General features: G+C 56.1%; 2 protein-coding genes across 4 annotated transcripts in view; both read right to left on the bottom strand.

Annotated features, from left to right (window-relative positions):
* Positions 1–21: 21 nt before the first annotated feature.
* Positions 22–13,496, bottom strand: VILL (villin like). Of its 3 annotated transcripts, XM_016196182.2 has the most exons (19): positions 13,434–13,496; positions 13,180–13,255; positions 12,722–12,926; positions 11,396–11,504; positions 9,905–10,015; positions 9,406–9,605; positions 8,930–9,008; positions 8,741–8,839; positions 7,935–8,073; positions 7,663–7,763; positions 5,526–5,663; positions 5,260–5,418; positions 4,541–4,723; positions 3,841–3,992; positions 2,754–2,898; positions 1,181–1,375; positions 925–996; positions 415–720; positions 22–160 (listed from the first exon to the last, which is right to left on the bottom strand). In XM_016196182.2, the coding sequence occupies exons 1-19, from the start codon at positions 13,494–13,496 to the stop codon at positions 47–49; spliced, it is 2,646 nt and encodes an 881-aa protein (XP_016051668.2). In that variant the 3' UTR covers positions 22–46. The 3 variants fall into 3 exon arrangements, with proteins under 3 accessions (XP_016051668.2, XP_087680982.1, XP_087680983.1); XM_087824856.1 differs by lacking the exons at positions 11,396–11,504; positions 12,722–12,926; positions 13,180–13,255; positions 13,434–13,496 and having other exon boundaries at positions 925–987; positions 9,905–9,967; XM_087824857.1 differs by lacking the exons at positions 8,741–8,839; positions 11,396–11,504; positions 12,722–12,926; positions 13,180–13,255; positions 13,434–13,496 and having other exon boundaries at positions 925–987; positions 9,905–9,967.
* A 9,421-nt stretch (positions 13,497–22,917) lies between these two features.
* CTDSPL (CTD small phosphatase like) overlaps positions 22,918–23,558 on the bottom strand; it is an 88,873-nt gene continuing 88,232 nt past the window's right edge. Inside the window, exon 9 of the mRNA XM_087824860.1 lies at positions 22,918–23,451. Coding sequence (XP_087680986.1) covers positions 23,385–23,451 — 67 coding nt within the window. The 3' untranslated portion in view covers positions 22,918–23,384. The remainder of the gene's footprint in view (positions 23,452–23,558) is intronic.

Genomic DNA, 23,558 nt, shown 5'->3' on the forward strand with positions numbered 1-23,558 from the left:
CGGGGCTCGGCCATGTGAGAGGCACTGGCAGGAGCAGGGTCTGGGTTCAGAAGAAGCCAAGCTGCTTCTTCTCCTGCTGCTGCTTCCACTTGGCCATGCCGTAGAATTCCTTCTTGGACTTGCCAAAGATATCTTGGAAGTCAGAGTCTGAGAGATAGAACTGTGGGCGAGGGGAAGGTGAATGCAGGGAAGGGTGTCAACTGAGCCCAGAATTCTGTCCCACCCAGAGGTGTCATCCCAGGGCTCAAGGCTCTCCTCTCCCATCTCTCTCTGCCCATCACCGCATCTGGAACACACGTCCCCCCAGACAGCTTGCTCATTCCCACCATCAGTGTGGGTCCTAGGTGCTTCCAGCTTAATTTCAGGTGCATCAGTGCTGGGGCAGTGAGTGGCAGGGGAGGCTCAGGCACCTACCTCCTTTTGGGCCGGGTCCACGCCCTTTGGCAGGCTCTTGGCGGGCCGGTACATCAACTGTTCGCGGGGCAGGCCCTTGCTGCTCATGGAATTGGGGCTGCTGTGGTTGGTGCTGGTGCTGGTGTTGGTGCTGGTGTTGGTGCTGGTGCTGGTATTGGTGCTGGTGCTGGTGCTGCCACCACCCGCCTTGGGGCCCAGCTGCAGATCATTTTCTGATCTGTCCTGGGAGCTCTTGTGGGCCTGCAGGGCCACGGAGCCTGGCCTGCTATTGTTTGGCCATCTAGACAGCCGGAAGTTGTTGATTTCCTGTCCATAGAGGGGACTCAGACTGGGGGTGATGGGGGAGAGGCTCCCACGGGGAGGCCATACTGAGCCCACTGGCCCTCTTTCCCCCACCTGCAACCCCCGCCACCTACCAGGGCCTGGCTCCTTCCCTGCCCATTCTGCCCACCTGGACCATGCCAACTGAGCCCAGACCCTGGGGAAAGCCTGGGAGGCCCCAGTACTCACTGCTGTTATCTCAGAGATGGTAGAACTTGCTTCCAGGCTGCCCTCCACCAACTCCCTATAGGACTGGTTGTTCTGGGGACAAGAATCAGAGTAGGGGTGAGAGGGAATGGTACCAATGGGACCCAGGAAGGGGTCTGAGGACAAGACCAGGTCTCTCTAACCCACATTGGAGGACCCCCAGCAGGGTAGTGCCTCCTCTCAGTCTGCCCAGGGCAAGCCCCCTCCCCTGGATTAGGGTGGAGCTGGGGGTTCAGACCTCACTCTCAGTCCACTTGTAGGGGTCCCAGGAGAGGAACCATCCAGTGAAAGTGGGAGGCTCATGGCCCTGCTTGATCAGCACAATGGGTGCAGCCTGGTTCCTCCCAGCTGGGTGGGTCTTCAGGTATTCCTGGCCCCAGGCCACTGCCGCCTGCTTCTGCTCACTCGAAGCTTTCCCGAGCCACAGGAAGATCTGGGCCACAGAGGGGGCCTGGCCTTGGGTGGGGGGAGGGCCTGCCCAGAGCTGACCGCTTCCTTCCCACCCCTGTTTATCAAATGGTCTCAGAGCCCCCAAAGCACCAGACACACAGCAGGTTGGCCACCATATCCACACATCCATAAACACTCCCGAAGGTCACAGGCATATATGTATGACTTCAATCCACAATATTTATTGAGTGCCTGTTGTGGACCAGGGGATTCAGTAGTGAAAAAAAAAGACAAAAATCCTTGCCCTTGTAGAGCTTTCATTTTATTTGGGAGACAGGAAAAGAAAGAAAATATGTAATATATCAGATGGAGAAAAAGTCAGGGAAAGAAGATAAGTGTGGTGATGGGGAGACAATGGAATTTTAAATTAAAGGCAGGGAGAGCCTTACTGGGGAGGTGACATGGAATCAAGATCTGAGGGAGGTGGGGGAGCAAGTCATGTGTATGTCTGGGGAGAAAGTGTTGTAACCAGACAAAACAACCAGTGCAAAGGCCCTGAGCATGCCTGGCATTTGAGCAGCACGGAGGCCATTGCTGCTGAAGCAGAGCAGGCACTGGAAAAGTGGGAGCAAATCGGGCTAGAGAGTTGGGGTTGCCGGGCCATGCAGGGCTGTAGTAAGGACTTTGGTTTTGTTCTGAGGGACATGGGAGTCTGCAAGCCTCATCACATTCACACAGTGTCATAGACAGTGACACAGACACACAGACACAATCATCCATTGATCACAGCTACACAGACACAATCATCCATTGCCACAGCGAGACAGCACATAGACATAGTTGTGCATAAACACAGCCACACTTGATTACACAGTCCCAGCCTGAAAAACACAGGTAGCCCGAAAAACCACTGCATCTAGCCACAAAGGAACAATTAGCCACGCAAATACCGTCACTCAGTCACACACTCAACCTCGCCCGTCGTGGCTGATCTGGTCACTTACAGGGAGTTACTTGACCACACAGCCACATACACAAAGGCAAATGCATCACACATACGTACAGGGACAGCCATTCAATTTACAGTTGTTCACTTGACATTGACACATGTCAGCCCCAGGCAGTCACCTGGAGCCACACACCATTTGAAGGCACAGGGAGTTACATATAACTACAAAGCCAGTCACAATCACGCACAAGGTCCAGACACACAGTCGTAGTCTCCCAAAAGCTGACTGTGACAGAGTCATCCACGGTATCACATTCATGGTGACACACTCGCACTGTCACACAGTGTCACACAGTCACACATACTCACTGGCAGCCTACATGCAGTCAGATGGTGAGAAATACACAAAGACACAGGCGCACACCAGTTACACAGAGACACACACCCCGGTAGGCTGGGGTGGCCACCTCACCTCCTGCCAGGTGTCTAGTAGCATGACATCATGCTTGTCCAGATCCTCTTGGCTAAAGAATACCAATTCCGTGAGGACCAGGTGGCCATTCTGGCTGAAGCACTCGAACAGCCGTGGCTGGATGCTGGCGACGTCCTCGGGGAGGCTGGCCAGAGTGGGCAGAAGGCTGGGACTGTGCGGCCTGGCCAAGCTAGCCCTCAGCACAGGGGCCCCTACCCCAGGGGCTGGGCCCTCCTCTGAGCTCCACCCACCCTGCAGTTTAGTCCGGGAACACCCGCCCTGCTCCTCTCTGGGCCTCAGTGACCCAGAAAGGAGAAAGGCAGTGGGAAAAGCAGACCGGGATTTCGTCTAGCTCCAGCCAGCTGTGGCACAGCTGCCACGTGAGCTTTCCCGGGAGTAGGCACCAGAAAGGGCTGGCTGGCTGGCTTTGTGGGTGGGCCTGAGCTGGAGCCCTGCTGTCCTTGGGAGAGAGGAGCCCCTGGTCCCATCCCTGGCTGGGATGGCCTCAGGCCCAAGGTGGGAGGGGGGAAGTTAGGCTGAGAGAGGGCCACAGTAGTACTTAGGAGCTCAGGAGACTTGGGGGGAGAGCGGTGCATAAACCAGGCCCCCAGGCAACACAGAGCGGTCCAGGACTCAGCTCCCTCCTCCCGTTGAGGCCTCGTTCTGCCCTACCTCGGACACACACCCTTGTGCATTTACACCCTTGTGCATTCTTGCACACTCCACATACGCTCACACACACACACACACACACACACACACACACACACACACGGTACCACCCTTCTGGGGACAGTGCGGTTGGGGACCGGCTTCTGCTATTGGTCCGAGGCTATGGCCATGCAGGGAGCACATTCAGCCAGCAGAGGACACCCCTGCCCTGCATCTTCCCATCCAAGTTAGGGCGGCTGGGAGTGAAGGGGGCGGGGCTGCGCTCCTGGGAGCCCCTGGGGTGGGGAGCCAAGAGTCCTCGGTTCTAGTCTGGCTCCTCAAGCTCTACGTGTGACCCTTAGTTAGTCACCCCACCCTCTTTGGGCCTCAGATTCGTCCCTCGTGTAAGGAGAACACCCTCCTCCCACCCTGTCACCTCTTGTTGCTGGGGTAGGGAGCCTGGCCTCCCAGGGCCTCCCAGAAGCAGGGAGGCTCCTGACCCTCCAGCACTGTTTCTTTGTCCTCAGTGTCCTCAGAGATGACACTGACTACCCTCCGCGCCATCTCACGCTGGTCACCGCTGCAGCCCTGGCAGGCAAATGGTTGCGTCAGGCCCTGCAGGGAAGGGGTCTTCACCTCCAGTCCCACAGCTGCCCACGCGCAGGGGCCTGAGTCAGGGGGCCTAAGCCGATGGGAGGGCTGCATGAACAAGGGCTCACCCTTCCTGCCCCTCCTGGCCTCTGTCTCCCCAGCTGATCAGGGTCACAGGGACTGGGACCCTCTCTGGGACTCCCAGGCTTGGGGATCATTTACGGTTTATACTGACGATCAGAGAAAATTCTGGCAAACTGAACTAGGTTTCTTCCTTGTCAAAGAGACTTGGAAAGATGCAGGCTCCCTGCTCAAGGCAAGAAGGAGGGAGGCAGCCTGGGCCTGAGCCTAGCTCTGACCTGTGGACCCCCAGGTCCACCTGTCACCTTATAACTTCCCCCAGGTTCAAGAGGGGACACATACCCCCAACCCCCTCCAGGCCTATCTAAGGTTGGGCTTGAAGTCTGCATCCCCTGTGGAGTGGCCCCATCCCTGCCTGGCGCCACTGCCCCGGGCGTGAAACAAGTGGTCAGTGTTGGTGGTACCTTCCCAAACCAGAGGTAGCAGATGCTGGCTGTGACCAGCAAGAAGATGTCACTGGAGTTGAGGGCTGAGGCCCGGGCTGGCACCTCCGTGGTCCTGGTGCTGTAGCTTTCGGTGCCTTGCACGTGGAAGAGCCTCGTGGCAGATACTGGCTGCCCCTTGCCACTGTGCTCAGCGGCGCTCCCCTATAAAGAGAGCTAGGCATCAGCTGGGGCAAGGGGTCCTGGGGGCCAACCCCCCTGTCCCAGTGGGGGACAAACTGCCTCAAGGCCCAGGGGTCCCTTTCTTGAAGCCACTACTGTTTTCTAGATCCTCTGGATGTGGAGTGTGAGGATCCCATTGCCTAGGATAGAACCAGGCCTTTCTAAATGGATTCCCTCACCCCATATCTCCAAAAGGTCAGGGCATAGTTCCCCCAGGCTTGAAGGCAGAAAGTGGGGACTGGCTTTGCCCGTGTGTGACCGCAGGCAAGGTCCTGGCTTTCAATTAAACTTCCTCACCTGCACCCCTGCTTTGTGGCTGGCTCTGAGGACTGGGGGAAGAAACTTAGGCAGGGGCCACCCTTGGAGCTCCTGGGCCTTGGACAGCACCAAGAAACCAGAGTGGGATGGGGGTAAGCTGGGCCCTTGGCCCAAAGAGCTGTTAGCATGTGCATAATAAAGGTCATTGGCACATGGAGGAGCCATGAGGCTGTGGCCACAGCAGCAAAGGAGGGTCCTACCAGGAAGACCACCAGCTGGCCCTGGAAGATGGCAAAGAAGTGGGGGGGCTCGCTGCCCATAGTCACACGCTCTTCCACCAGGGCTCCATGGTACCGGAGATCCAGCTCCTCGGCTTTACTGTTCAGGGCCTTTATCTCCTGTGCGGTGGCCTGGTGGCCCTGCAGACAGGGGTGGGGAGGGCCTGGAGCAACTGTTAGATACCATTCTCAGATCTTCAGCTCTGAGGCTGGAAGGTGCCTGCCACCCACCCCTCGGGCCTGCGCACCTGCCACAGGTACAGGATGTACTGGATGTGACCCATCCTCTGGTATGTGTAGAGGACAAGGTAGCAGTTGCCTGTATAAAACTGTCCATGGCGCTTGGGGTCCACAGGCTGCCTGTCTAAGTCCTGGATGCACCACACCTGGGAGACAGGGGACCAATGGGCACAGGTGGCTCTTCCATCTGAACTCACCCTGTACCTAGCCAGAAAGTTCTCCTCAGCCTCGTCTGCGCAGGCAAGGGACTCACCCCCAACTCTGCACCTACCCTGTGCTCTGTGCTGGGCTTGTGCAAGGGTCTGCAGGTGACCCTTTCTCCCATGGGGCCCTGGGACCCACCGCACTTGTGCAGACCTGCTCTTAGCGAGGACTCTGAGTTGGCCTATGGTGCCTGGGACAGACAAGTGGTGAGGACTCTGGAGGCTGCCAAGGTAAACCTGCCCCCTGCCCCACACCACCCCCAGCCTGACCCCACCAGCCACAGCACGGGTTAGGGACAGACAGGTCCTGGCAGAACTGCTCACTGCTCAGGCCGGGGCAGCGGAAGCTGGGCAGAAAGAAGCTAGGTCTTAGGGCTCTTGGAAGACTTCCCTTTTTTCAAGGATCACTTGAAAATACAAAGCCTGTTCAAAGACTGAAATAAATATACTTCCTCACACTTAACAGCGTGATTTCTTGTTCCTGTGGGCAGCGAGCATGGGCTCTGGAACCAGGCAAACCTGGTCCAATCCTAGGTTGGCCCATGTTGGCAGTGAGACCTTTCTGAGCTTCAGTTTTTCCCACCTGTAAAGTGGGGCTAACAACGCCCACCTTGACATGGCAGGAAACAATGCCTGGGCATCCTGTGCCCACATAGAGCCTGACAGCTCTCTCTGGGGAAGGTCTCCTCCCGACCAGAGCATCCAGAATCCTGCCTTTTGCAGAAAAGGCTGAACATACACCATACACTCCAAACATACACCACCCAGGGGCAGCACTTGCCTGGCAGCCAGGCCTCCTGGCTGGGGCCTCCCCTACCTTCCTGTCCACTCGCCTTTGGCTTGTGACCTGGGCCACAGAGCCTCCTTCCTCCTCTCCCTGTCCCTCCTCTCTGCTTTCCTGTCTCCCTCTATCTCCCTAGCTGTCCCTCTGTCTCTCCCTGTATGGCCCATCTCTCCCGGTTCTTCATCGCACCCCTCCCACCGACAGCTCTCTACCTCCTCCCTCCTCTCTTTCTCAGTCTCCTCTGTGTCTCCATGTCCCCCTTGCTGTCTTCCTCTCCCCCTGCCCCCTTTTCCTCCCCACCTTGCCCTGTCTCCTCCTATCTCTGGCTGTCCTCACTCGCTGCTTCTGTCCATCCATATTAGGGCAATTGTAGGAGGAACCTTTGGAGGAACAATATTTTCTCTGACCTTGACCTACCTTGAGAACTAGAACGCCTCACATAAGCCCAGCAGTCCCAGAATCTCACAGCATCCCCATACCAGCCTTGGGATCGATGGGACCACAGTTTTTGCCCCCATTTTATAGAGAAAAAAAAAACCTGCCCTGGGGCTCAAAGGAATTAGAGGCTCTGCTCAGGGGTGTAGCCAACATTTCAAGATGCAACTCTGTCCTGTGTACAGAACCTGGAAGTGGTCCCCAACCCCTCCGTCTCCAGAGCAGGAGTCTGACGGTGCGTGACGGTGCATTGGGGGTTGGGTGTGTGGGGCTGTGATTGACTGTGTCCCTGTGTGGGCGCGTCCCTGTGGGTTCCTGGTTGTACGTGACCAGTCATGTGTGATATAGAATCTGCGCAACTGATTCTTGCTGTTGTGTACTGCGCCGTGATTACGTGCAATTATAAGGTGTTTGTGTGTCTATATTAGCATGCAGATGGCTGTGTCATGCACATGGCAAAGGGCACAGGAAGCGTCCGAGTGTTACCGTGTTATGTGAGTGAGCAGCCATGTGTGTATGAAGCATTAAGCGTGCCATGTGCGAGTTGGCTCTCGGAGGGGTTTGCATGTCTGCACATACCCCTGGGCGTCCCTTTCGGTGTGTAGACGTGTACTTGAAAGTAGCTGGGTCGCTTTAGCAGCCATACTGTTCACCTGGAGACGCAGCCTACCCCTGTGTGCCCATGTCCCCTCCCCTTGCCCCGCGCCCGGCCAGTGCCCTCACCTCCACCTTCCCGGAGCCGTCGTCCACCATCCTGAGCTGGGCAGCTAGCTTAGGTTGGCTGCGCAGCAGGCCCATGTCCAGCTTTGCCTGACTCAGTTTACCTGAGGGTGGGGCAGAGGGTGTCACAGGCGCCTACTGCCCTACCCCAGCTCCACAGCCCCATCCTGGCCCCCACCTGGCCCACCCACCCTTCCAGAAGCCTCCTGGGGCCACGCCCCACCACCCAGTCGGCCAAGGCTCTGGGTGCCGCCTCGGCCCCGCCGCCCGCTCACGGTTCGGTCCGAGGTTCTTGCCCGAGTGCTGCCCGTCAGACCAGGTCCGGAAGAGCTGCTTGAAGGCCGCGGACTCGGCGCCGTGGCTCAGCACCTCCACGTTGGTGTAGGTCGGGTAGCCCTTGGCCTGGATGAAGCGCTGGGGCGGGGGCTCCGTCAGGCCTGTGCCCGAGGCCCCTGCTCTGCTCCACCCGCAGGGCCCCGCTGCTTGGGCTGCCAGCCCAGCACCCAGCACCCTGCACCCAGCACCCAGCACCCTGCACCCAGCACCCAGCAGCTGTGATTAACCGAGCTCACGGCCTGCTTTTTGGAGCTGGCTTTATCACTACCGACTTCTTCGAGGTCTCTGAGGACAGGCAGGGTCCCCTTAGTCTCGGCTGGCCATGACAGCCAGCAGGCCCCAGGGGTGCCCAGGGCGCTAGGCTCCTCAGACCTCAAGGCAGAGCGTCCTTTGACATACGGTTTCTTGGGTGCTAACTGGTCTTCCCATCAGGGTTCCTGGGGCAGGCTACATGCCTCCAGCTCCCCAGAGAGGGCCCGGTGCTGCCCCTCCTCAGACACAGCTGTCTCTCCTCCCTCGGTCAGGGAGACCTGTCTGCAGGCTTAGACCCAGGCAGGGCCATGTCCTCCATCAGACAGGCTCCCAGGGCAGGACTGCTTCCCTTTCAGACCCAGGACAGGGATGTCCCCTAGCTTAGACTTCAGGGTAGGACAGCTTCCTCCCTCAGACCCCAGGGAAGGGCTACCTCCCCCTGGAATATGTGGGACAGCATATGTCCCTCTGAGACAGGGCCCCACAGCCTCACCAGAGCCAGGCGGAAGGAAGCCTTTTTCTCCTCCTGGCTGGACCTGAGTCCCTGCCACACATAGATCCTGCAACCCCCGTGGTCTAGGATGTAGCAGTCCTGGGGGCAAGAGTGGGGCTGGTCTGTAGGTGGTCCAGGCTGGGTAGGTTGTGGGGTGGGAGGGGATGGATGGGGTGACTGGGGCCTCACCTCCTCATGCAGTAGGTCTTGGGTCAGCAGGTGGGCCGCCACCTCCTGGATCACCAGATCCTTACCCTTCTCGTAGACACTGGAGGACAGGCATCCAGAAGTGGGCAGCTCAGCCTCTTCCTGGCCTGGCTCTACTCTAGCCACATTTAGCCCCCACCCCCCACCCCCACCCCAAGGCAGAGGCATGGGGGCTGGGGTCCTGAGTTGAAGTCTTGGCTTCACTGCAGCCTTGCTGTGGAGCCTTAGGCAACTACCTGGCCTTCTCAGGGCCTTAGCTGTCCTGTCTGCACCATGGGTTTCTCTGAAAGGCAGCCGTGCAAGAGTATAGGTGGGGCCCAAGGTCCCAGATGGCCTGCCCCAGAAGCCCATGAGCCTTTTCTGGAGGGCTTTCTAGAGGCCCTGTGTTACTGCTGTATTGGTGGGCATGCAGGCCTGGCCTACCCCACCCACCCTGCCCACTCCCAAGGTCTGCTCACTGGTAGAGGTAGACACGGGCCTTCTGCAGCTGGTTAAAACTTTTGTTGGGCAGGGTGGTGTACAGGCTGCCCACTCGGTGGCCCAGCACAGCTTCCATGATCTCCATGAGGCCAGAGGCCTCGGCCTCGTCGTCCACCACGCCAATCTGCGCACGACCAGCGCGCTCCCTGTCCTGGAGGCTGCAGGTCAGGGCCAGGGCCTGCAGGAGAGGACTGGCAGTCAGGGCTTCCACAGCATGCTCTCCCTCCCCCCTCAGACGGTGTCCCAGGTCCTTCCTGTCACTGGTCAACTCCCAGAGGCTGGGGGAGGGTGTCCCCCTATCCTGGCATCCAGAGGTACCACCAGTGCTGGGTCTGGACTCCACTTACACCTAGTAGTCGCTTTTCAGGTTGGAGTGGAGAGCCAGGCCTCCCTCCTGGGGTGGCTGGAGAATGGGCACCTGGAGGACCAGCCCCTCCCCAAGTCCCGCAGCCCTTAGTTTCCAGGGCAGACACTGACCCGTGCCTTCTCGGAAATGCTGCTCTTGGGCCCGTTCCACTGGATCATCACCTTGCCCAGGTCCAGCAGGAAGATGTCGTCCTTGTTAAAGCTTTCCCAGGAGAGCTCCACCTGCCGGAGCCAGAAGGGGAGGGAGACAGGTGCCATACCACCAGCCTGTCCCTGCCTCCGAGGAGGGGCACCACAGCCTGTCCCTGCCTCCGAGAGTGTGCGTGAAGCGGTGTGCAACTGTATGTACGTGTGACCATGACACTGCTGTTATGGTGTGCAGACAGGTATCTGTGTGACCGTATGACACCTGAGGGTCACTGTGTGGCTGTGGCTGTGTGCACCTCTAGGCACGTTGCCTGTAGGTAATGCTGCATTTCATAGGTGTACATGACTGTGTCACTTTTCACTTAATGCATGTCTATATGCACACATGTATACAATTGGGGTGTACATGTTTACCCATGTGTGTAGATGTATGTGTACCAAATACAAGTAAGTGTGTAAGCTCATGGGTGGCCGAGTATGAAAGTATGTGTGCCTGTGCGGGGAACAGTGTATTATCTACGGATAAGCATAGTTATCATCCAGACAGTGAGTGAAAGAAAAGACTTAAATAATTATTCCAGGATGACAGGCAAAACCCGGGGCCTCATGGTATCTGTGTGTGAGCAGGGACGTGTGGGCATCTGTGGGTGGCAGAGTGTGAGCCTGTGTGGGGTTGTCTTTGAGTCACAGGGCTGCCACATACCATGCAGACAGTAACATGCACAACTCAGGCTCATTCACATCACAGGCATCAAACACCTGAATGTTCATTACACCCAGTTCCTGCCAGATGGCAGCGGAATGTCTTGTTCTACCAAGGCTGGTATTTCCCATTAATCTCCAGAAGTGGAGGTAAGGTGCATTCTGTTCGCGATTACACGAGGGCCTGCAATGAACTAGAGTGGCCCCAGGGGTAACAGCGGGAGACAGTGTGTGCGCCTATGGGTGACAATGACAACATGTATGAGAATGTGAAGGGCTGTGCACCCCCCACCCCAAATCATGCTTCTTGCCCTAGTTCTGCCTATAAGGACCACCCAGGTGCACCAGCTTGTCTGCCTCGCTGCCCCCCTCCCAGCTTCTTGATATGGCCATAGACGGATGAAGACGCCGAGGGTCAGAGGAGCCCTGGTGGGGGTGGCACTAAAAGCCTGACTCTGCCTTCTCTCTCCTCAGTGAAGATGGGCCAGCCGGGAATTGGGTACTAGACTTATGAGGGTGATCACTTCATAAGTTATATAAACGTCGAATCACTATGTTGTACACCTGAAACTACTATACTACTGCATGTCAACTGCAGTTGAAAAATAAATTTTTAAAAAAGATAGGCCATCTGGGGATGACAACACCCTGGTGGTCCCCCCCATTCCCATGGCACCCTCCGCACGGCCCTATACTTCAGTGCACAAAGTCTGAGCGGGTCCAGAGGTTAGGTGGCATCCCTGGCATCCTCACCTCAGTGGCTGACGCATGCTTCCTCCCTTTGATGCGCAGGAGTCGCTGGATGTTGTACATGTTGGTCTCTACATGCTTGAGGTCAGAGGCTAGGCCTCCCTTCCTGTAGCTGGGGGGGAAATGGGATGCCATGTAAGACCATACACTGCTATGTGCGGGAGTCAGTGCAGATGTGAGCACATGCATACACACATGTGGGGACATGCATGTGCCTGCTTAATACATGTGTGCAAGCATATATGAGCGTGTGTACAAGCACATGGCTACATGTGGTACAGGAGTATGCATGTGTTTATCTGTGTGTTAATATGTGGACATGCATGTGCATATGTACATGTATACCTGTGGGGGCATAGTGTGTTATCTTTTTATCCATGTGAGTACAGATGTGAGTGTGTGGAATTCAGGAAACAACATATATGTGTGTAGGTGGACATGACTATCCATGTATGTGTGTAAGTGTGCCTATCTATAGATATAGAAGTAACATATATAGAAGTGGCATGTTTCCTGCGTGTACACGTATACATGTGTGTGTTCATATATATACTATATGCATGTATTAGGTTCAACTGTATGAAACAGAAATGATTGAATTTCCTATAGTTCAACCTAATATTTTGCAACTATTAATTTAATAGATATTTGAAGAAATTTATAGCAAATACACATTTCTAGTGGGAACAGTAACATAAAAGCAAACTCAAATAAACATGGGTGTCCACTCCTGGGTGTATACCCAGGAGGAAGGGAAACGTGTCCACACAAAAACTTGTATACAATGATGGATGTTAAGTAAACATAGCAGTGATCGTTTCACAGCACACATCAGTCACACCGTTACGCTGTACACCTTAAACGGATACAGTGGTGAATGACACTTATATTTCAATAGAACTAGGAAAGAAACTTGTATGCAAATGTTAATGGCCGCATTATCCATAACAGCTAAACAGTGGAAACAACCCAAATGTCCATTTCGGGATGAATACCTAAATAAAACGTGGCGATCCGTATACCGCACGTTACATAATTCCACTCATATGGAATGTCCAGAATAGGCACCTCTGGATAGACGGGGGCAGGGAGTACTGGGGGGCAGTGGGGTGGCTGAAGGGCCTGGGGCCTCTTTTTGGGGTAATGAATATGTTCTAAAACTGGTGGTTGCACAAATCTGTGAGTATACTAAAAATCACTGAATTGTGACTTTCAGTGGCGAGTCATATGGTGTGATTTGTATCTCAGTAAGGATGTCAGCCACCCCCAAACACCCTACACGCCAGGGGTGAGGGACACGGTCGCCCACCCCGCAGCCCCCTCACTCACATGACCCCTGGGCGGAAATAACTGTAGAAGCAGTCGGACTCGTGGCCCTGCACCTCGCGGTGCTGCACTGTGGCACTGCCCAGGCTCTCCTGCAGGAGCTGCACGAAGGCCCCCGCCTTGCTCTGCGCCTCCGCGTCCGTCTTCTTGCCGATCCAGTAGTGCAGGTCCTTGGCTGCCCCCTGCGCGGCCTTCAGGCTCTGGGGGAGGCAGGGCCCAGGTGTTGGTGGGGGTGTGGGGGGAGGGAGCTGAGGTTCCAGGGCGGGGGAGTGGACACCGAGGTCAAGGTCCAAGATGTGCCAAGGGCCTTGGGGAGACTGGGCAGGGGATGTGGCCTGGGGAGGGAAGGGCTACGTGGCCTCAGAGGCAGCAGCTCCCTTGTGGGGTGCGATTCTAGGGCCTCTGCCCCGTCAGGCTCCCCAGCGGGGCCACACCCCCTCGGACACGCTCCCCAGCGCTCACGTGCAGGACGATGTAGCAGTGCTCCTCGAAGAAGTTCCCGTAAGACTGCTCGGGCACGGGCACCATCTTCAGGTTCTGCGAGAGGAAGGTACCTAGTGACGACCCAGGAGATGTCCCCAAACCCCACCCCACCCCCACCCCCATGGCCCTCTGGGGCCAGGGGCGACTCTGAGTTGATGCCCAGGAGAAGCCTAGTTCCAGAGATCACACCCTTTCTGTGGCACTGACACGGCTGTCTAGCCGTGCCCCTCACCTCAATGATCCATATGTTGAGGGCCCTATGGCTCTCGATGTCGGGGATGTCCTCAATGTCCATCCTGGGTCAGGCAGGAGTGAGGAAGGAAACAAGAGCCAGAGTTCTCAGACCCTGGCCTCCAAGCAAGGAATCTCCCTGCCTACGGCTCTCCAAAGCTCCTTCACATAGCGCGTGCCTTCCATTAGTAGGGCTCTAGGGACACCCAAACGCCAGCAAACCAGGGCAGGTACTGCAGACGTCGGCACAGAAAGGCTTTGCAAACAGGGAGTTGGTTTGTCATCCATGGTTATATTCTTGAAACAGGACTGAGCTCTGTGGACAGGGATAGGCTTTGAACATAGGGATGACCCCTGCAGACAGACAGAGTTAGAAATAGGCTGTGCAGACAGACAGAGGATCTGCAGTCAGGACCGTCACAGTGGACAGTGGTAGGTTATGCAGATGGGCCACGGCTCAGCTAGTAAGCACAGATTCTGCGGGCAGGGACAGGCTCTGCAAACAGCAACAGGCTCTTGAAACAAGACTGAATCTTGTAGACACAGACAGCTCTGCACACATGGACAGAGCTGCAAATAGGCATAGGTTTTGTGGACCATTAGGAACGGGCAATGCAGAGAGACAGCACCTGCAGCGAGGGAGAGGCTGTGTGCATAGAAAAAGGCTTGGCGCACAAGCACAGTTTCTGCAAACAGGGACGACCGCTTCCTCAGACAGAACAGGATACAACGGGCACAGGTTCTCCTAATGACAGTGAGGTCTGTAGCCAGGGACAGTCTGTGTGTATAAGGACAGCCTCTGCAGAGGGAAATTCAGACAGGCTGCAAACAAGCGAAGCTGTGGATGCTGAAAAAGACCCTGCAGACAGTCACAGGTTCTGCAGGTATGGAGGAGCTTTGCAGCTGGGAAGGGCTTTTCGAATGCGGTCCGGGACAAACCCTTAAGACAAGAGGGTAGACTTTGCTTAAGGAACAGACTCTGCAGAGATGGGCAGGGAGCTGGATAGTTAAGGTCTGCAAACAGGCACAGCATCTTCAGTCAGAGAAATACCTCCCAGACCAAAGCAGGCTTTTTTTTTTTTTTTTTAAAGAATAGCTTATTGATTTTTAGAGAGGAAGGGAGAGGGGGAGAGAGAGAGAGAAACATCAATGTGAGAGCGCAACATAAATTGGCTGCCTCCAGCACATCCGCAACCTGGGCATGTGCCCTTGACCAGGAATTGAACTGGCAACCTCCTGGTGCATGGGACACCGAACCAACTGAACCACACTCGCCAAAGCAGGCTCTTAAAAGAGGCAAAGGCTCTCTAGGCATGGCCAGGCTCTGAACGCAGGGACAGCATTGGGAGGCAGACTGGAAGCTGGACTCCAGGGAGGTGGGAGCGGGCTGGGCAAACATTCATAAACTTGACAATGAGACCCAGGCTCTGAAAAAAGACAAAGGCCTCTAGAGACAGGCTTTGCAGAGAGGGAGAGGGTGTGTAAGCCCACACAGGCTCTGCAAACAGACAGGCTCTGTTATCAGCGAAAGTTTCTTCAGAGACGGCAGGGTTTGCTGAAAGCAGCTGGCAGGAAAATGAGCTTTGTGGTCAAGCGCAGATGCCCCAGACATGGGCCAGATCTTGAAACAGGGCTGGGTCCTGCAGAGAGCCCGGGCTCCGCAAACAGGCACAGGCTTTCTATAAAAGGATGAGTTCTGGAGAGAGAGAAAGCTCTGTAAACAGGGACAGGTCCTGCTAACAGGTACATGGGGAATTGGGAATAAAGTGTGCAGGCGGCACAGGTTCTGTGAACTGGGATATGCTCTGCAGAAAGTCACAGGTGCTCCCAGATGGACACAACGATCCTGACAGTGATAAGCTCTTCATAGGAATAGGTCCTGCAGGCAGACATAGTTTCTATCCAGGGAAATCTAGGCAGAGGCCTTGAAAAATGTCATAGATGGGACAAACAGGGCTCAGGTTCTGCAGACAGAATCAGGCTTTGAAATAGGATCGGACCGCAAAGAGGGACATTGTCTGGGGACAGACACTTACTGCAGAGGAAACAGGTTCTTCTGACAGGGGCAGGTACATAGGCAGAGCTTTGCGAACAGGAAAAGCATCTTTAGGCAGAAAGACGTGGGATGGACAGGGAAAGGCTGTACACGCAGGGCAGCTTTCTGCAGCCAAGCCAGTCACATACGCAGGGAAACAGGGACGGACTGTCTAAAAAGATCCAGGTTCTGCAAAAAGAATCTGAAAATAGGATCAGGACAGACACAGGCTCTGCAGACAAGACAAACGTTCTGCAAACTCGGGACAGACTCTGCACACAGGACCGTCTCTGAAGACCGTGGCAGGCGGCAGGCTTAGCCGACGTGAGCGGGCCGGGCAAGTCAGGCACGAGCGCTCTTAATCCTGGAAACGGACCCGAACGTGTCACACACACACACAGACGGCAAACAGACACGGGCTCTGCGGACAGCGACTTCGGTCCCCTGAGCCTGTGCTCTGTGCTTCCGAGCGTGCACAGGAGAGAGAAGCGTGGAATGAGAGGTACCTGGGCGGGAACGAGGCCCTCAGTCTGTTACATCTCCGCAGGTGACTCGACTACCCAAGGCTTCTCTGCACCGCTCTTCCAGAAACCTCTGTGTGAGGTCTGCTCATTCCTTCATCTGGGGAAGTCCTTTCTACATCTAACCTAAATTCTGCTAGCTGCACCTTTTCTTCTTTATGCTGCTTTGCTCACCAGACCCAGAAGTCACTCCTTTCTGAATTCCTCCTTCCTAGTGGCCCTGGCTCAGTGTTAACTCCCCTCCCCTCCCCGCTCTGCCGTCTTATCAGCGGGACAGGACGAACACCCTTGGCTCTGCTGACCCTGCGTGACCAGGGGAAACCGGAGGAGCAGAGATACAGAGTTGCAGAAGCAGAGGCATGGCCTGACAGGTGAAACAAAGCGGGTCCCCAAGGGCAGGACTGGGGCCCTGGTGAGCTCACAGTGCCCTGGGAAACACCAGCGTCTCAAAGAGGGCCACGGTGGCCCTGGCGGTGTGTGGGGGGAGGGGGAGGGGCCAGCTTTTACTGAAGCCTGGGACCCCTGGGTATGGATTCCTGAGGCCAGGGGCTTGTCTTATTGACTGTCGGCTCCCAGCTGCCTGACACCCAGCAGGTACTCAGCAAATAGCTGTTGAATGAATGAAACCTGTGCCCTGCGACTGGACTGAGGGCAAGTGGATGGAGGGAAGTCACCATGAGCTCTAACTGTACCCAGAGCTGCTGTTGTAGTTGATGGCCTGTTGGTATGACAGTGACACGGTGACCATGCAAAGGTGGTCTCAAGTGACCAGGGCACAAGCAGGCAGTGAGCAGAGGCACCAACCCTGAGCTGTAGATCATACAACAGAGTGACAGACAGGAAGGCTGGCTGGACGTGCACAGTGGTCACCATGTGCGACAGGAAAAGTCAAACTAGTGGCCAGAAAGTTGGGACTGGGTTGATTTCACCGGGTGGGGACAGTCTCATGCCTGAGGGGCTGGGAGGGTGCCCCAATATCTAGTTTCAGCTGGGGGGCCAAACTCTGAGGATCCCAGAGCCTGAGGCACTCATCCCCATGTAACCTGGGCTCAGCATTTTCCAACTGGGTTCTGGGGGGATGCGCAGAGGGTGGGGGTCCCCTCTTCCCCCTAGCATCCCCTATTTCCCTTAGGCAGTCCCTTTCTCTCTCAGAGGTCCCTTCCCTCTCCAGAGAGCCCCTCTAACTTGCCAAGCCCTCCCACCCACAGATGTCCCCTTTCCCCCAGGGCACTGCCTTCCATCACCTACCCTGAGTGGGGGCCCCTGCCCTGTGTCCTCTCCCTGTACAGGAAAGTCCCCTTCTTTCCCCTGGGGGCTGTCCCTCCACCGAGGGCCCCTTTTCTCTCCCAGGTGCCCAATTCCTCCTCTGATACCCCTATCCCCCCATGCCACCCCCAGTGCCCTTCCTTTCCCCAGGTGCCCCCTCCACACTGCTCTCCTCTCACAATGCGCCCTCTCTTCCCTGCTCAGCTCTCCCCTGGCCCCCTACTCTCCCCTAGATTCCTCTCCCACCCAGGAGCTCCCTTCTCCAGACACTCCCTTCCTTCCCCCAGCACCCCCTCTTCTCCCCAGCATCCCCTCTCCCTACCCAGGCACCCACTCCCTCCTTGGAGCCCCTTCCTCTCCCCCAGGTGCTCAACTTCCTCCTGAGATACCTGTGCAAGGGTGGACCCTGAGGCTACTCTGCCCAGCTTCCAGGAAGGGGGACGGGTGATGCCTGCTGGAGGAAAGGAGGGCTGGGCTGGGTCCCCAAGTGTTCAGACTCTGTGGGTGAAAGAGACCCCCACCCACGTACAATTGCTACTCTCTTCCCTGTCTGTAAGTCGCTGGGCCATGGCCTCCCTGCCCCAACCAGTGTTCTCACTGTCGGGCTCCTCACTGCCTCCCCAGTTCTACCAGCCCCTTGGCAACCCTGAGCCTGTGCCCCCACACCGCACATCCCTGACTCAGAACAACGCCTCCACCCGGTTCCCCCCACCCCCCAACCCCCGGCCCAGCTGTGCCCGTTGCCCCCTCCCTGCCAGGCCTACCTGCTGGAAACTTCGGGCACCTTTGCCGGCCTGTGGGCAGTGCTGGGCTTGGCACAGGGCCAGGCTCTGCCCAGCGCTCCCCCTCCGCTGTAACGCAATCCCGCTCCGCCTGCAGGACACACCCCACCTGCTTGGCGGGCTGGGCATTCAAACTTAGTCAATTGGTTAGACAGTCAACAAATACTGACCCAGCTCTCTGAGAGCCAACCCCTTCCTCAGGGCCCAGGCTGGTCAGCCAGCCACACCTCCTGGGTGCCGGTGGCCCGAGAGCAGGGAATGGAGGCCTGGGCTGGGCCAGGAGGTGCACGTGGACACACCGTGACTTCCCTTCTCTGAGAGCCCGGTGGGCTCTTCTTTGTTGTTACTCCTTACACAAGGGCATTTTTTCCATTGATTTTTAGAGAGAAAGGAAGGGATGGGGGGTGGGGATGTGAGAGAGACACATGGATTGGTTGTCTCCCCCCCACTCCCCCAGGTTTCAGGTATGTCCCCTTGACCAGGAATCGAACCCCGGATCCTTTGGGGCTAGGTTGACGCTCTGACCACTGAGCAACACTTGCCAGGGCCCAGAAGGGGCTCTTGATCCCTGACCCCCCAGAAGGCCAGGCCACCCCAGCAAATTTTAGGAGGAAGTAGGACCAGGGCTGGAGGGGCGGGGGTGGCAGTGGGGCTCTGAGACCAGGTCGCTCCAGGAGGGCGGGGTGGGGCGTGGGGGGCGAGGGGGGGCCAGGGCACTCTAACATCTCTGCTGTTCTCCCCGCCGCCAATTTGGGCGCCACGCCCGCCAGGCACAGCCTCCCCAGGAAGCCCTGATACCCGTAGTGGGAGAGGCCAGTCCGCCCTCTCAGTCCACCCAGCTGCCCCCTCCTTTCCTTCCTGACCGTGGGCTGGGCCATGACCCCCTGGTCCCACTGACCTTTTCCGGCCCCGCAGGCCCCGGCCCCCCCCCCAGCAGCTTTGAGGCTGTGGGCCGCTACTTTGTTCCCTCCGGCTTATCTCCCAAGGCCTGGCCAGCCAAGGTTAATATTGGCAAAGGCTGCGGGTGGCGGGGTGGGCGGGGCTGCCCCAGGCCCCGCCTCTCTGGTCCCCTGGGCTGCGGGGAGTCCTTTCCCTCGGGTGCACCCCCCCCCCCAGACCCGGCCCTGCTGAGGAGTGTGCCCCTCCGCAGGGTGGCAGGGGGTGGGGCAGGGGGTGGATTCCACTGCCTGGTAAATGCCCTGGCCCCACACCCTTGAGGGGAGCAGCCTTGGGCTCGCGTGGGTCCCCCACATTTGGCTGCAGGCCGCAAAGGAGCAGTGACACGGTCACCAGGGTGCGCCTGGCCTGGCCTGAGAGGGACGCCCCGGGGCCTGAGGCGGAGCTGTGCCCCAGGGGCCTCCACTCTGGGGCCAGACCTCTGCCCCAAGAATGGTCCTAGGTCCCTGCAAAGGAGGCGCGGCTGCCGTGCATGCCCGGGAGGGGAGCGTGGCCCTGCTCAGGGGCCACTGCCCCATCCAGACACGGGTGGGCAGGGGAGTCTAGTTCCCTTCCTGGGGCAGGGACCCAGGGCTCCACTGCGCGGTGCTCCACGCTGCTCCCCACCTCAGAGTAAAAACGGAGCTGTCAGCCACGTGGGGCTCTCACCAGAACCCTGCCCCCCTCGCTCCTGCCTTGGGAAAGGTGCTTTGACATACCTGGGCGTCCGGCCTGGAACAGCTTGGGGGGGCCTTCTTTTTCTCAGCCCTGGCTGCACCTTTGAGGCCCACGCCGAGGTTTGGGTTTAAATTGTTGATGTACTTGAGGGATCTGGATGTTTAAGAGCCCTCATGTGATTCTAATGGGCAGCCGGAGCACCTGGGGGTCCAGCGAGCTATCCTGAGATTAGGCTTGGGGGCCAGGCTAGTTCGTTGCTCTCAGCCTTGGTTTGGCCGTTGACCCACGGGCAGCCCTGGCACAGGTCCTGCCATGCCATCCTCCCAGATTACTCCGAGGGCTCTGCCACAGCCCCCAAAGCACCCCTTATCCATAAAATCAACAGGCTGTCAGCACAGGCCCGCTTTCCCCAGCCACTCCTCCCACTCCCGGGCTTCTGGCCCATCCCTTGGTCCTAGAATATATCCTGATGATAAGTGCTCAAACGAACAAAAATATCAGGAGGTGAAATCTCAGTATGCCTAAGTCCCAAGTGGGTTCACGGGCAGCCAGTTCTCAACCATTTTCCTGTCCGCTTGCATGCAAAGGTGTGAAGCAGTCAGGGCTGGGGGCAAGGGGAGGCAGAGAGGGCTAGGGAGCACAGTGAAGGAGGGACAGAGGGACAGGGACACAGTCGGTCCAGGACCAGGGGAGAAAACTGAGGTGACCTCTTTAGCAGGGTGGCTGGGGCACAGCACAGACTAGCCGTGGGGGATTTGGGTTTTGTCTCTGGGTAAATATTAGGTTTCCTGGGCTGAAACACACTGTCCTGTGTTTGGGGCGAATAACATGCCTGGTAGAACCCTGTATCCCTGTGACAGACAGGACAGGGACTGCAGAACATGATGATCGCAGCATCTCAGCCAGGGTACCCGAGGCTACGGGTTTAGGCACACACAGCGCCTGTGGCTCTCATGGGGTTGGGCGGGGGCTGCAGTTGGAAAGGGCTGGAATCCTTATGGGAGGATGGTGAGCCAGACTGCTTCTGACAAACCGGGGGGCCTAACGTTGGGCAGGCTGGGTCCTTAGCTCCCCCTGGGGTCAAGGTCCGGGGCTCCTGAGATCCTGCAGCCCTGCTCCCATACTCCAGAAGCCGGAGTACCAGGAGACCCAAGGTGCAGGCATGAGGCTGGGCAGTGCGCAGAGAACAGAGAATCGAGTGACAAGAGGCGCTGCCGGTACAGAAGCAGTCCATCCACAAGAGGGCGCAGTTTTACGTGTTTATTTTTGGCAGGCAGGCAGGAAATCATTGCAAATCTCTTGACTAACAATGTTCGCCCCTGAAATGTGCACATTCCACATGTAGCATTTCCCGAGTGATGCTGGCTTGCTCATCACATTCAAATGTCCAGCAGAAACCCATGACTACCCAGACACCAGCATCTCCACTACTTGGAGGGGGTGGGGGTGTTAGTCTGCAGAGAAGCTCCCTGGAGAATGGAACAGGAACAGACACCATCAAGTTACAGTAAAATAGGGACAGAGGCAGCCAGTGGGTCTTGCACAGGTAACTGCAAGTGCTCCGAGCTATCCACTCTCCTCTAGCCCTGGCCTGCCACTGTCCATCACAGCACCTTGAAAAGCAGAGGCACAAACGTTATGAGTGTTTGACCATAGGGCTGTGTGGTTCTGGATTTTATTAGAAAGCCATCTTTAAAATACAGGGTTGTAAGATGTTGCCAGGTTACAGACTTACAGATTTCCCTTTTATACGCAAAGTTCAAATGCTGCAACCGTGACAAGTCAGTGTCACCTCCAAAGTCATCTCATCAAAATGGCACCGCATCAAAGGAGCTTCCCCACCAACCATCAGCTGTGACAGGCGGTGGTCTTTTTTATTATACAAACGCACTGTTTACAAACAGTGAATGGGTGAAACCATAGACCAAGATGTGGGATTCCAGAGAGATGGAAGACAGAGCAGTCACAACCTCAGATGTGCCTGGGCACCTCCACTCAAGGCCCAGCCAGAGATGTCATAGCATCCTAGGGGCGAGAGTTCACAACCCAAGATATCCTGTCCCAGGTGTTAGTGTAAAAAATACTTGTCCAGAAAACTGTATTTTAACCTGGTACAGAAGGGACCATGGAAACTCAGGTCGTCAGATTTCTCTTTTGGCTAAAGAGTTAGGGATGTTTTGGTAACATGGGAAGTATATGGCACAGAGAAATAGCTAATTGGTTTCAATTCGGTTTTTAAAGCCCACAATTTAATAAAAGGTAATAATTAAAAACAATACCCGTATTTACCTTAAAAAACATAAACCCCAAACATTCATCTCATTTCTTGGCCTTATGTTAGAAATCTATTGCTTCATTTACATGTAGATGATTAAAAATATATATAGATATAGATATTTATTTTGATTATGTACATAAAGCAGAATCAAGGATTAAAATAAAAGTGGGATTTTGGAGTGTGGTCCAATAAGGTGCACAGAATCCAGAACCCGCAGAGGGCTGACTGGTCCTCCCGAGACGTTCTGTGTCTGTGGCAGGAACCGGGCTCGATCCTCAACAGCTCGGCACTGGGTTAGCGCACAGCACGGTTTCAGGAACGGCCGGGTGTAGTGTCTGGCTCAAGCCTGCCAAGTGTCTTCACTCCATCTGGCACTATTTCCAGGTTCTATTCCCCTGAAATATTCTAGAATTTCTGTCCTCTCTGCCCCCCATTCCAAACAAGACCTCGTGATGCACAACAAGGAAGGGGCGCAGGTGAGGGCATAAGGCTCTCATCAGGACCGAGTTCTGTGTGGATTTCAGCACATGACAGACACGTGACCGCAACATTCAAGACATTTAAGGCAGCGGGTTCATTTAATGACTAGTTTTCAAATCAAGGTTATGGCACGTGCACATCTGCCACGTCACTGTCATGATCTGTGGTCATGCCGAGCGAGGGGTTGTTTCTGTTTTAACTGGCATATGGGTTACTGGGTTCAGAATACTCAGAATGTTGGGAGACCTGGTTACCCCTGAATACTTACTTCTGAACGCAGGGCAGTCCACAGACCAAAGAGCTGTTGGGAGGACGTGATTGGCAGCTGGCTTCACTATTTTGTGAATGAAAGCGAAGGAGAAATTTTACTCTGACACCCAACTTCCAGTCTTATTAGCGCCCGTCGCTCCCACCAGAGCTCTGGTGGAGGCCCAACCCACAGAGGACTAAGGCATCGGTGCCAACAAGGGAAGGTTCTTTATAATTATTTGTAAGAGCAATACTTGTCAAACAAGGAACATGGCACTGTGTAAAACATCTCACTGGGAAAGGCTGCAAAAGGAGCCCTGGCTCCAGGAGGGAGCCCTTCCTCTCCCTGACTCAGGACAATGAGCCTCACATCTAGACAGGCTTCCCCACCCTCCGGCTCAGAAATAGGCTGTGCTTCAGAAGAGAAGACTAAGAGGTGGACTTGAGCCACATCGGCGTGGCGGGCGGCTGAGGCCACAGGTTCTCAAGAGAGAACAGTCAGCTCATCGCGGGATCTGATGTTGACTAGTTTAAAATGGACACCACCCTTGTGTGGCGTGCTGGCCCTTCTAAACCCCCATGGCCGGTGCCAGGGGAGGGGTGCAGAAGGTGCAGTCTGCAACGGGGTGGGACACCTATGTTGACAACCCTGTCCAAGTGTGCAGCTTAGCAGTGAGCAGATTCTGAGCATAGGCACAGTGGCAAAGAACAGTGTAACAGCCGCTGGTCAATTCCATTTGGTGGCAGCGCAGTAGCAGCAAAGAAAATCCCCTAACAGCTCCACGTGTATCCAGCTTTCGGAAAGGAAAGATTTAAAAATCAATAAATGGATTTTTTTTTTTTTTAAAATGCAAGGGTTTGAGTTTCTTGGAACTGCTCTACACCCAACAACGACAGAACA

The sequence above is a fragment of the Miniopterus natalensis genome, chromosome 15 (assembly GCF_054644295.1).
Source record: "Miniopterus natalensis isolate mMinNat1 chromosome 15, mMinNat1.hap1, whole genome shotgun sequence".
NCBI classification, from domain to species: domain Eukaryota; kingdom Metazoa; phylum Chordata; class Mammalia; order Chiroptera; family Miniopteridae; genus Miniopterus; species Miniopterus natalensis.

Bases quoted from the DNA above. Each gene is read 5' to 3' on its own strand.
- VILL (XM_016196182.2), bottom strand. From the start codon at position 13,496: ATGGACATTGAGGACATCCCCGACATCGAGAGCCATAGGGCCCTCAAC. The intron at 9,606-9,904 runs GTCAGTGTCTGC...CCTCTCCTGCAG, and splicing joins GCATTTCCGAGAAGGCACGG to GCCCTGGCCCTGACCTGCAG. The intron at 5,664-7,662 runs GTGAGGGCACTG...CCTGTCTCCCAG, and splicing joins ACGGCTCCGGGAAGGTGGAG to GTGTGGTGCATCCAGGACTT.